The 12375-nt window shown below is 46.9% G+C and overlaps 1 protein-coding gene across 1 annotated transcript in view; it reads right to left on the bottom strand.

Annotated features, from left to right (window-relative positions):
• LOC142579054 (dachshund homolog 1-like) overlaps window positions 1-9334 on the bottom strand; it is a 63129-nt gene extending 53795 nt beyond the window's left edge. Inside the window, exon 1 of the mRNA XM_075688877.1 lies at window positions 8705-9334. Coding sequence (XP_075544992.1) covers window positions 8705-9279 — 575 coding nt within the window. The 5' untranslated portion in view covers window positions 9280-9334. The remainder of the gene's footprint in view (window positions 1-8704) is intronic.
• Between the last annotated feature and the right edge of the window lie 3041 nt (window positions 9335-12375).

The raw sequence follows: 12375 nt of genomic DNA, 5'->3' as shown, positions 1-12375 counted from the left end.
GCGCGGCCTAGCGTGCGCGCGCGCGCGCGCGCGGGGTTGGTCGGTCGGTTCATTCACATCTTGTTGTAAGCCGGCGGCTGCAACATGCGTGAGAATGAAAGGCGCGCGAGGTAATGATGCCGGGGTATAACCCTCAGATCCTAACCCCCCTCCCCACCCCCTCGTTCGTTTGAGAAAGACGGCATGAAAAAGAAGGACGCGTACGTTCGAAAAGAAAGGGAGACTCAAACTGAGACAGGACAGGCAGGCAGAGTCTTATACGCGAGCACTTACAACTCGAGTGCATTAATGCGCTTCGTTGAACACGGGACAGCTGAATTCGGCGGCTCAAAAAAATGCCCCGAGAAAAGCGGCTTGTGTGTAACATATACTCCCGGTGAGGTGAGGCAGACTTTCTTTTTTAAGACTAACTATAGAGGTGGGCTCGCATATGCTGGTTGCTCAAAGAACGGCGTTTCGAAACGCGGAGTTTGCAAAAGTGGGAGAGCCTTTTATGCGCCGTAGCGTTGCGTGTCATAAAATTTACCGAGAAAAGGCAGGATGTATGTTAGAAAAATCGACAGGAACGGAACATTTGTGAGCAAAGGCGTGAGAGCTGTCTAGAGCAGCGCACGAAGCGAACGTCTCCGGTTTTCATTAAGGAGCCTCTCTGAGCGCCGAGTTCCCTTAACAACGGAGAAGAATAAGAAAACGGAAGATTCGGGCATTTTTTTTTTCTTTTCTACTCTACTTTCATCTGCTATGCGACATTACCCCCGGCCACTGACAGAGGTCGCTCTACTGATCGCGACTGGCAACCACGGAGCTACTCATGGTGAGCCGGGGTTCACACTGGCGAGCACGACTTGCCCTTCGCCGCACCGAAATTTCTCACGACTGGTGCCGTTCCCGTCTGATCACTCCGTGCATCATCAATACGTCGTCAATGCATTCATCAATGCAAAACATCAATGCGTTCCTACGTCCCGCTCCGCCGCTGACGGGTTCAGCAGCTTTGCGACTCTATATAGTCGCGGTGCTGAAAATCGATCAGCGCGCGAGTTCCCGAAATCGGTCGCTTTGCGACCTATAAGCGACCACTTGCGACCGACTTGAGCGAGCGCGATTTCCGCGACTATAGCGGACGTGAATGTTTCCTTACTTCACATGCTCGATCGAAAACTTCGGCGACCGCTAGCTCTTCCAATGCGTAGCTACGAAGAACGGTAGGCTTAAGAATATATAGACGAGTATACGGCTAGGAGTGCGTTGAAAAGGCATGACACACAACAGCGCCTCAGCTCCCTATCTCTCTATTCGGTTGCGCTTGAGGATCATTCATTACGTCAACGGCGCCCGCGCTAACAAGATTAAATTGGGTCACGCATCCCCGCCGCACGTGGACTCATACAGGCCGCTCACGGTTATATCATTGAGCCCTGATCTGCTGCTCGTGTGCGCAGCTTCGTGCACAACAAAGCATCATTGTTCTTTCCAAACCAAAGGCTTTTTTACTGTGCCCGAGAAACAAAACGTATTGTTTTTTTTCCCACCGTCATATATATACGAGCGTGCGTAAAGGAATGTTTCGCAACGAGTCGTGTTTTTTGTGTGGTTTCGATTGCGTCTGCGCACGATTTCCTCGTCGGTGCTTGTCGGTTGTCCAGCGCGTTTCTCGCACGAGATATATCGCGTCGATCAGTGTTTCATTCACGCCCGCAGAAGCAAGAGAAAGAGCCGGGTAAAGGAACAATGCAACTCAAAGCTTCGAAACCGGCAACAAGAGGGAAAAAAAAATCAAAAGAGAGTTCTGCTTTTCTGCCAACATCATACAGCTAATCTTCACCGTTGTGTTCCAAGACAAGGGGTGTCCATAAATTAGAGCATCCGCGCAGGCAAGAACCGGAGGCACGAAGCTTGAGTGACGTGAGGGAAGGGATGCGGCGACCACCTGTCAAAGACTTTTTTTTTTTTTTCCTTAAAGACGGTGGCGGTTTGTGGGCTGAGATGAGTGACGTTTCGGCTAGCTCGGAGGCGTTCTTCGTGCGGGTGGGAAGCGTTTCTTCCCGTGTTACGTACTGCGTAACATGGACTCCCAGGGCTCAGGGATGATTATGCTTTGGTGTATATGCGAAGGCTACTCGTAGATGGGAACCGGCAGCTTTCTCACCGTACGCTGTACTTTAGTAATGCTATATTCTAAAGTAGCTAGAAGTGCATACACACGTTAGCTGCAAAATTGTGGCCGGAATATGAAGAAAGCAACAGATGTAAGTATGAAACATACATGGGCATATCATTCTAATCGCAAAAGTAGCAGGTCGTAGAAACATATTGAGTTGAAGGGAATAACAACGGGTCTACAAAAGTGTCTTTAGCTTGTCGTACGCCCATTTATATACATGACCTTGCACGAGTTCCTCGCGCTGTTAAACGATGATAATAAACTTGAAATGGTCTAAGATTTTTTCGATGGTGTTTCAATTCATCGAACAGCACCTGAACGTTTACATCTGTGGTAAACCAGTCACGCATCGGTCATGCTGGTCCTATATATCGCGGATGTCCATTAGATCTTTAGAGCATTAGATTTTAGCATTAGAGCATTAGATTTTTTAAGTGACTCCCAATGTTGATTAAAACAGAACCGTTTGCCATTTGGCAGATAGCTATATAGATGTGGTCATGCAAAGAGAAAAGAAGGAGAAACCGCATACTCAATAAGAAATCAGATAATTGCCCGGACACAAAGCACACCCCACAAAATCCATGCAGAAGGTCACATAAACAAATGACGAAGAATGATCAGAATCAGCTAAAATGGGCGTGCGCTTGCGTGTAATTGTCGCATTGAACACACAAACACACAACAGAAACACAAAATTGGTTAACAGGAGATCGCGCTCTTATTACTAGAGTTTGACGGAATCGCGTTCTGCATGCATGCTACAAGTAATGTAGCATTGCAATAGCTGACCAAGTCACTGAAGAAAGAAAAGCGCAGGAAAACCATTTCATGTGAGATGAAAATCCCGCAAGCAGAAACTGTGCGCTTGGCGAACAATGTCAAAACACCTCGAAGTTAATCTCGTGCGGTACAAGAAGCGCGACGATTCCAATGTTTGCCAGAGGTGGCTTATGTAGCGTCGTAGATTCTATTATGAAATTTGTGAAAAATAAAATAAATAAAAAATGAAAAAAGCAACACCAACACTGTAATAAAAAGTACAACCCCAGCGGATGCATTTCAACTCAACCTGTACTTATAAGCACACCAGCACTGCTTTTGTAGAGAAACGATGAAGAAACACATGTTATTGGGGAGCCAGGAAGAATATGCAAGAAAGAAAACAGGCACGGAACACCGTGTTACCGAAGTTTGTTTTTTAACCACACCGGAAACACGAAGAAATTGACACGCGAGCAGCCTTGTATCGTAATCGTTTCTTTAAACTGCAGCCACCTTCATTCGCCGTTGTTTCACATGCATCCTCGTACAGTACTAGCAAATGCCTATTTTTTTCTTCTTGTTCTTGGCATTACTAATGCATACGGCAGAACGTTTACTCGGAGTTTTCTTGAATTAACACTTGAAAAATATCTTTCACTACGAAAAAATGTGCATTATAGTCTTTCTTACGCAGCGGAGCAACACGTATTGGGATAATTCATTGGGGTTTGATTTTAAGTGTGACGTTATGCGGAAGAAGAAAGCAACGCAGAAAATAGGAAGAAAAATATACAGAACAGAGATGCATGCCTCGCTTAAATTTTAGTTACGTCCAGATAGTTTTCACTGCTTAGCGATAGCGCACACTTTCTTCATTACTTGAGTGTCTGCTACATATATGCGCAGGGCCTCATCGTGATGTTTTTGCATACATGTGAATTCTGTTCATATACTGCAATCTTCTTTCATGTTGTCCAAATTGCCTCTATACTTCAGCACGCAAGCTATAATATAGCCTTGGTCTGTGGTTCCAACCAACATTTTGCAGCTCTGCGTGTAATCAGAGGAAACGATGATAGCCAATCAGGCAATTCAAATATTCATCTGCGTTTCAATTGTGGGTTCGCTTGCAGGCCGCGGCGCGGAAGCATTTCAATAAAGAAAAAAAGAAAAGAACAAGAGAGAGAGAGAGAGAGAGACGCTTGTGTTGCGTGCTTTGGGTGCCCTTTAAACAACTCCAAGCTGTAGAAATTATTCCGGAGTACTCCATTGCTTAGCTCGAATGTTGCTGCGCGACTACGTCGAACCTCCGGAATCAATCACCTAGTCACCTGTGTTATATTGGCTCCATCACAGATTCAGATAGGGGAGAGAGAGAGCAAGGTGAGGAAAGGTGAACCAGACGAGCATCCGGTTTGCTACCCTACACTAAGGGTGGGGGAAAGGGGAACAGAAAGATGAAAAAAGGCAGAGAGTAAGCAGTGAGTTCGTGTGGGAATTTGGTGAGAAAGCCAGGGAATAAGAAAAGCGCTTCAGCGTTGCAGCGATACCGAATAGACATATTCGATAACGCTCTGTTAACAAACTGAGCTTTCGAAACATAGCAAGACTGCCGCGAGAACAAGCTCGGGGAGCCCCCCAAGAAAAGCCGCAAAAGCAGTTTCCCGCCCCAGCTCTGAGTGACGTCATGAATTTTGGCACCTTAATCGTGCTTAGGTCTGTAACGGCTAATAGTTTATTGGTACGAGCTGTGATCAATTGCATACTAAAGGAATCGAATAGTTAAGCTTCGAGAAACTGTTTTGTTCCAAAACGCGCTGAATACGAGTAATGAGTTGAACCCGTGATGTCACATTGAATTAGCAACGCCGAAATTTGCGCACGACAGAGAGAGAGGCCTTCGTTTTCTCTGCTAGTAACCAATTTCTTTCCGTCAAATGGAATTTCGAAACTCTAATTTATGAATGTAAACGAAGAGGAAGAGAGGGAAAAACAGGGCATTTATAGCCAGTGCATAGACCGGGCTGTCTGCGCTGTGATGGGGTAAGGGGGCGTAAAGGAAATTAAAAAGTAATAGACGGCGACACGAGGAAAGAGAGAGAGAGAGAGAGAAATAAATAATACTAAAAACTGTATGAGAGTGCGATGTAGCGCGCGATCCTTCTCAAAGTCCGTAACTCACCAGTATTGCACTTCAGTTTATTTCAAGCTGCAATGTTTTAGGAATCGTCGCGTATTACTCGTTCACGTGATGAATCAGAAATTCCCGAGCAGACTGAAAGATAATGAGCCGGACGCGAAGAGCCACAAGCGCTATACGAGTGACGGCTCGTACTTGCAAAAAAGTTATTACACGAGAAATGTTCGCAAGAGCAAACTTCAGCTAATAACGGTGGTGGGCATATTACTATAGCGAAGGCGGCCACAACGGGAAAAATCATTCTCGAAAGAGAAGCTTTGTAACTTCGGCCCGAGATCGCTCAGAGGACAAATTCGCAAATATTATCGTTCGTACCTGTTCTTTGCTATTGGCAGTTGCTAGACAATTTGTGACGTTAAACATTTTCTCACTGGAGGCGGTCTGCCAATAGCAAACTGCATTTGCGATCGAAAAGTATGGTGGATTCGGTCCCAGAGCCTTCGTAAGCGAATAATTATCGCGAAGGCAAAGAATGCAAAGACGTGGCTTCTGCTGCAAGCGCTTCTAATCCTGCCATCAACAGACGATTGAATTATAATTCTACAACCAAAGGGAATTCAATGAACGACGTATGCTCTCGTATATACGCTCATATTGCGCCAACGTTTCTCATAAAGCATACAAAAAACGGCGTCTTCTCCAAGGAAACCGCGGGTTTTCAGAAGCGTCGTTGTTAGTTTGCGACTCGATCAGTCATCACTATATATTAGATTCATTGTTACTTGAGATCGCCCGCGAAGTGCGCGATTGTGCGGCAGTGCGAGACGTTTTTCCAACTTCGACGTTGCTACCGGAATAAAAGGTCAAGTTATGGCGACATATATTCGCATATTTTTTTCGGTGTTCCACCGAGGTCGCTTTGCCGCATCGTCCATAAACTAATAAATGCACAATAATGCGCTCTTGATAGCTAGTTTGTCCGCACATTCTTGAACCTCTGTTAGTTCATTGACGATACGGCGCAATGACATAACGCCGGATTACCGAAGCAAGTGGGGGAAATTGAAACAGCATATCATTTTTTTGCGTGCTTGTCGCGCGTTTCATCATGCTGAATGGACTCTGTTATCTATAAAAGAAAAAAAAAAAAGAGATCGTATCGAATTTCACTAGTCGCCTTCGCACGACCGAAGGTGAATGCACGCGTTCTTTTTGAACACGGTATCGTTATGCCTTACTTCTTTTTCCCATTATGTGGCGCTACGATGCGCGTGTCATTCATGAGTTATATACGGAACGCTCTACCAATCAACAATAATATTGATGTCTTTTTTACCTTGCGGGGCGTGAAATGAACACAAGCTTCCATTAGAGCGAATAAGCAGAAAGTACGCAAATGTTAAGCGTCGCTTGTGGTATTCCGCAGCTTTTTGTTGGTGTTACAAGAGCCCTCGATAGCGTCTCACGACTTCAGCGTTGTAGTTTTCCACGTTGTCGCTCCGATAATTCACGAAGAGGGATGAAATATACAGTGATTAAGGAAGGAACTTCCTGCGGAGCCTCAAGGACATTAACGACCGCGTGGTACTGTAATGGCTGGTATATAAGATTGGGTGGGCGCAGTTCGTTGAAGCTAATGGCTGCCGTTGGGCTGAGTAGCAAAATAACTTTGATAGGTCCGTTAGCCAATATAAGCCGACTTCTCCAAGTTGATGACGTGCAATAGAAAAAAGAAAGAAAGGGACGGATATCGTGATCTTGATTGCTTTCTTGTCTTGAAAGGTGGTATAAGAAAGAGGGTGGAAATATAGTCGTTGGGATAAAAAAAACCTTCCTACCTTTCCCTCTTCGTTTCTCTCTCTCTTGTCACGAGCAGGAACGCGGATTCTGGTGCCTAATACACAGGTGAAACAGGCAGTGGCACGGTTTTGCTGTTTATGACATTTGGGGGTAAATAGAAGGGCACCGTTGAGTTTATGGAATATACGAAATTTATAGGGTGCTACGCATGGCCGCGGGGGACCAAGGAATGCGGCGGGTTTGTTCGTTATTGCGCATAATGTGACTGTCCTGGGATTTTCCCGAATCACGAAGCTCCGCACAGAGGTCCTAATCAGTTCCTCCAGTTCCCGTCCACGTAATCGTTTGATAAACGTTAAACTATAGGAGGATGTAAGAGACAAGCTCAAGTCGAGTGAGTGCTTACAACATATAATGATGAAAAGCTTTCTTTCGAGCCGTGGGTAGGCCTACTGCACATGCATGTGATATTGCAACTGCAGAGAAATAAGGCAGTGTATAGTTTTTAAATTGAAACACACATAAAAGGAATGTCACCCAGTATGCACTAAGGTTCACTTTAACGAGAACATCAAATTAATATTCGGGACTGATTGCAGTTGTTTTGAAACGAGCACTCTTTACAATGAAGTTGATGATATCCTGAAGATAAATGTTGCATCAAATAATAATTAGGTGTTTCAAATATAGAGTGGACCGCGCTGCAGATTTAATATGGCTGTGTCTCTAAGCGAGTTTTGTGAGTGAATATGCATTGGATCTTGTAGGTACATGCAATCCAATAGAGAGGTCGATTAAGTATTTGAATACGCGCACAGCTACGTCATAAATACATGGTGACGCATTTTCTTTTTGCTTTGTAACGGAAGAGGTTGACGAAGCATTCAACTTTACTACTTCTAATTCACTGAAGAGCGAGAAACTATATCTCCTCCACGGAAGTGTTTGCGCTATTACTGGGAATTACATTCTTCGGTACTTTGTAACGAAAGTTATCCGGACGTATGCCATACCGAGATACTGGATGAAAAAAAAAAAAGAAGAACATAGCAGCTCGACTGACAGGATTCAAAGAAGCAACGGCGCTGAAGAGCAGATGGTAATCTGCGAATGCTAATGAGGACGAATTTCGAAACATAATCGCGGTCGCCTCGCCCTGGTTACCTTAGCCATTTCGCTTGCATGTATACACATTGACCCGGAAAAAATAACATGCACGTGTTATAGATTATTCGAGGAAGGTTGCGGAGAGGAAAGTTAACGCGGAATTTAGTTTTGCTTCTTGTTGTTGCGGGTGCGTGTACTGGATATAAGGTCATTACACCGCTTTTTCTGTTCCGTTAACTTCAAGAAGTTGCCAATTGCACGCTCGTCTTCCCCCGAGTTGGTGGCCCGGTATTCTGCCAGTGCTTTCTATCGAATACAAACGATCACATAAAGATAAGGACAAGATGCGGCAATTCCGCCGAACGCTTTCAATCTGGTATAGAAGAATGGTGCAAGATCACACAAATAGGCATTATGGAGAAGAAAACGCGCGTAAAAATCAGGAGGTAATGCTCTACTTCACCACAACCATGCTGGAAAGGTTGAAAGTAACCGATAAAGAAAGGTGGACGATGTGCGGGCGTGTAAGAGACAGAAGGTGCAAATCAATGAAAGTGGGAACGAGACTTCGAGCTCCGAAGACGCAGGACACGCACGCACATTCACACGGGATACACGGAGTGAATGTGGGAGGAACAGAGACAGGACAAAAGGGGGGGGGGCGCAACACAAGAGAGAGGTGGTGGTCTCGACGGCAAACCAACCCGAGCAGAACGCAGCGTCCTGACCTGGCAGTGGTGCAGTCCTTGTAGAGCGAGTCGAAGTCCTTGCACGACAGCAGCTTGCACCGGTTCACGCCGGGCTGGATGGCGCCCAGTCCGCGCAGCACGCGCACCTGCTCCACGTTGCACACGATGGGGCTGATGCCCAGCCGCTTGAGCTTGGTGTAAACGGTGTGCAGGCCTCCAACCAGGTGCTTGAGGAACAGCTCGAACGCCTGCGGCAGGCACAGCAGATACTCGCCGCGGTACGCGAACGCCGCCACCTTCTCGCCGCGGTACTCGATGAGGCGACAGTCGGTCGCGTCCGCGGCGACCGACCGCGACGGGCTCTTGAGTCGCGCCGCCGCTGCCGCGGCCGACGACAGCGGGTCGAGTCCGCCGCGGAAGCCGTTGATCACCGAGCAGAACTGGTCGCAGAGCGCGGCCGCGTTGAACGCCGGCGGCAGGGGCGGCGGCAGGTCCGGACCGCAGGGCGACGAACCCCGGCTGTCGCCCCCCAGGTACGAGGACCCCGGTGCGGGGTGCCCGCCGCCCAGCGAGAGGTTCTCGGGAAGCAGCGAGGCAGCATCGGTCGATGCCATGCTTCTCGGAGAGGACTCGGCGCAGCGCGAGAGTCCCGCACTCGACTAAGCGGCCCGCGAGTGAATCGTGCGCGCACTCACACCGGCGTGCTCCGAGCGGCGACGGTGGGGGACGGGCCGCGGGAGAGAGTGAATTCTCGACTTCGGAGAGGGCGAGGGCAGTCCGGATGGTGGCGCCGCCTGGAGACGTTTCCTAGCGTTATGCGAGCAGTGCCTGTCTCCGCCTTATTGGAGGCTTGTCGCGACCGCCGCCGGTCGCGGACCCTGTCGTGCGGCGATGCCAAGAACGGGAAAGGCTGTTGTTTAAGCGAGGCAGGGCGTATTCCGAGGCCTTCCTTCTCCAACTGCGAATGAGCTGCGAAGGAGACAGAAATTCACAGAAAAATGAAGGCTTGAACTAACTGCAGTGGTCGAACAAGGAACGTCGCCGGTCCAACTATATATATGCGAAATGGCGCTAGGGAAAGGGACACGAAGCGAAGGCAATGCCACAGGGCGCTGGCATATCGAAGCCATGTGTAAGCGCCGAAACAAGAAAAGTTCGAGCGCAGGACGCGATACACTTGCGTGATCGTGTTTATATTCTCTCGCTGAGCAACGCCCTTGTGAGAAGCTATTCTGTTGCTCCACAGACTATTTCACGAAAAAAAAAGATGTAATTAGAAGCTTCAGTACATTTTCTTACATGGTCTTTCCCACGGACCGCATCGTGTAATGCTGGAAACGGAGATATTAAACTGACAGGAAGCATAAGGTGGCATGTGCGAGCACACAACCCGTCAAAATTACGTTTTGCAGCAGTAGTATTAGAAGTATCGAAATCACTGAATGCAGCGGCCAGTAATGAAGATAAGGCGGAACAATATTACCGTTGCGTCTAAAGTGCCTATCTATGACAATACTGGGCACTTATGAAGGCACAATGTGAACTCGCTGACACATGTATAAATAGTTAGCCGTCGCTCATGTATACTTGAAGTTCTTTTAATGAGAAACGTATATAATTTGTTCAAGAAGAAATATTATTTCACTTTTATATTAGTGCCTCTTCCTTACATTACCATACGGAATACGAAGTACTGCACGCAAACTCCCATATATGAGGGAATATACACGTTACTGTTGAGTGTAGCACTACAAATATCAAATGGGCACTGCAAGACATAACCGATATGTCCTTGGGAAGTTATCGCAACTATATATTAACAATAGCTTTGCCTACAATTCTTGCTTCGTGTTACCACACATCTGCGCTTGCTTTTTGCATCGGAGGGAAGTTTAGTCGACACGATACGTCAACTTGCCTCGAAGCAAACTCTGCTAGAATACTTACGTTTGCTTACGTGGTCGGTACGAAACCGTCAAACGCAACATTTATTAATCATGTGGTTTCCATTGGCAACTTGACGAATAATTGATTATAAATGCATGGACGTGCCTTCTCAGGTACAAAACGTGCGTGTGTGGGGGGGGGGGGGAGAGAAAGAGAGAGAGAGAAAATGACAATGTACTTCTGACAACTGCACGCACAAAACTCGCCATATCTCTACAGTACCGCGCGCCCTGAATAATATTACATCGATAGCACCTTTCGTGGCTGCCATAAGGGTCCGGCGAATAACATCAGTTAGATGAAGGCTGGGCCAGTGGAACGTAAGGGATACATTTAGTTTGATTATATTATCTTCTTATCATCCATCGCTGACCGCCGGCCTGTCCTGGTGATAACGTACAGACGGAGCACCGCTATGTGGCCACTGACGAAGCGTGAAAATAAAAATAAATAAAGTAGAACAAAGATAAACGAAACAAAATATAAAATGGGAATAACATGATTGCATTATTCCTGCCCAGACTTGTCGAGCAAGTGTAACGTCTATTAACTCTGCACTAACGCGCTATTTCTTCTTCGCGGTCACCCGGCCTATTCGGGCGGGCGAGCGAAACAGCTCGACCACTTCCTGCATCGCAAGCTTGTCGACCGAAAAAAAAATAAGGAAATAAAAGAAGATGTGGCGTGAATAACGAGAAACGCCAAGCCGGACCAGCTGTCCCAAAAGAGGTATAATTCTAAAACAAATGAAAGTTCAGGAGAAGCGAGGAACATGCACACGTACAAAGTGACGTGGCGGCGTGACCGACGCCCTCTTTTATTGATCGAAAACGCAGGAGGAAGTAACCGCCAACAAGCGACAGGCGTGATGACACACTCTTTCCCCGAACTGACAGCCGTCGATGGCGACACGGAGACGAGGAAAGAAGCCGAGAGTTAAAAAGGAAACAAATCTTCAAAATTCGGTCGCCTGTCCGGCGGGGGGAAAACCATAAATGGCCTTGTTTTTTTTTCATAAGCCATGCTGCGGGGATGGACTCCCCACTGCAGCAGTTCCGGATTCGAAAAAGGTAAAGAAAAGTTAGGCACGTCAGCAATACAAGCATCCTGTAGTGTTTGCTACCCTACACAGGGGGAAAGTGGTGTGAGGGGAGTGAAAGAAAGAAAGAAAGAAGGGAGAGAGTGGATGCTCTTGCAGGCTCGGATCTCTCCGTCAGCATCCCGCAGGAATTAATCTTGCATGCTTCATGCGTTTGCAGACTCGCAAAGCAACGCGGGAGTAGCTGTAATGTCTGAAGTCGACTGGCTTCAGCGTGACCGATTCCAGGTGTTCCCTTTGATGGCGCGTTCTACGGCACTTCGCAAAAATTTATTTGGACAGTCTGCAGAAAGCCTGCCGACGTTTTCATTGTGGAATCTTCAGATTGTGTAAAAACACTAGCCCGTGGGCATATATACGAAGCCTTGCACTGTTTGTTTACCCATTCAAGAGCTCCCCCCTTCCCCCCGCCTCTTGTATGGACCACAACAAACTTATGCAAATTGAATTGTTGACGGCTTTGTCTATAGACTGTATGAGGACATTATGTAGCCAAGAGGATACGTCTACAAGAAGGCAAACTTACCTATACTATATAGAGGCATGTGGACCATTTACAGACATTAAAATTCTATTGTGAGGCTCAGTACTTTCTGTGGAACAACAGCAGAATTTCCACATAATTATCAAAAGTTCCAGTGAACTGAAAGTAAATTAATTGTTA

This window comes from Dermacentor variabilis, chromosome 4 (genome assembly GCF_050947875.1).
Source record: "Dermacentor variabilis isolate Ectoservices chromosome 4, ASM5094787v1, whole genome shotgun sequence".
NCBI lineage: Eukaryota > Metazoa > Arthropoda > Arachnida > Ixodida > Ixodidae > Dermacentor > Dermacentor variabilis.
Note: the sequence above shows the minus strand (reverse complement) of the source record. Positions and strands in the feature narration are given on the sequence as shown.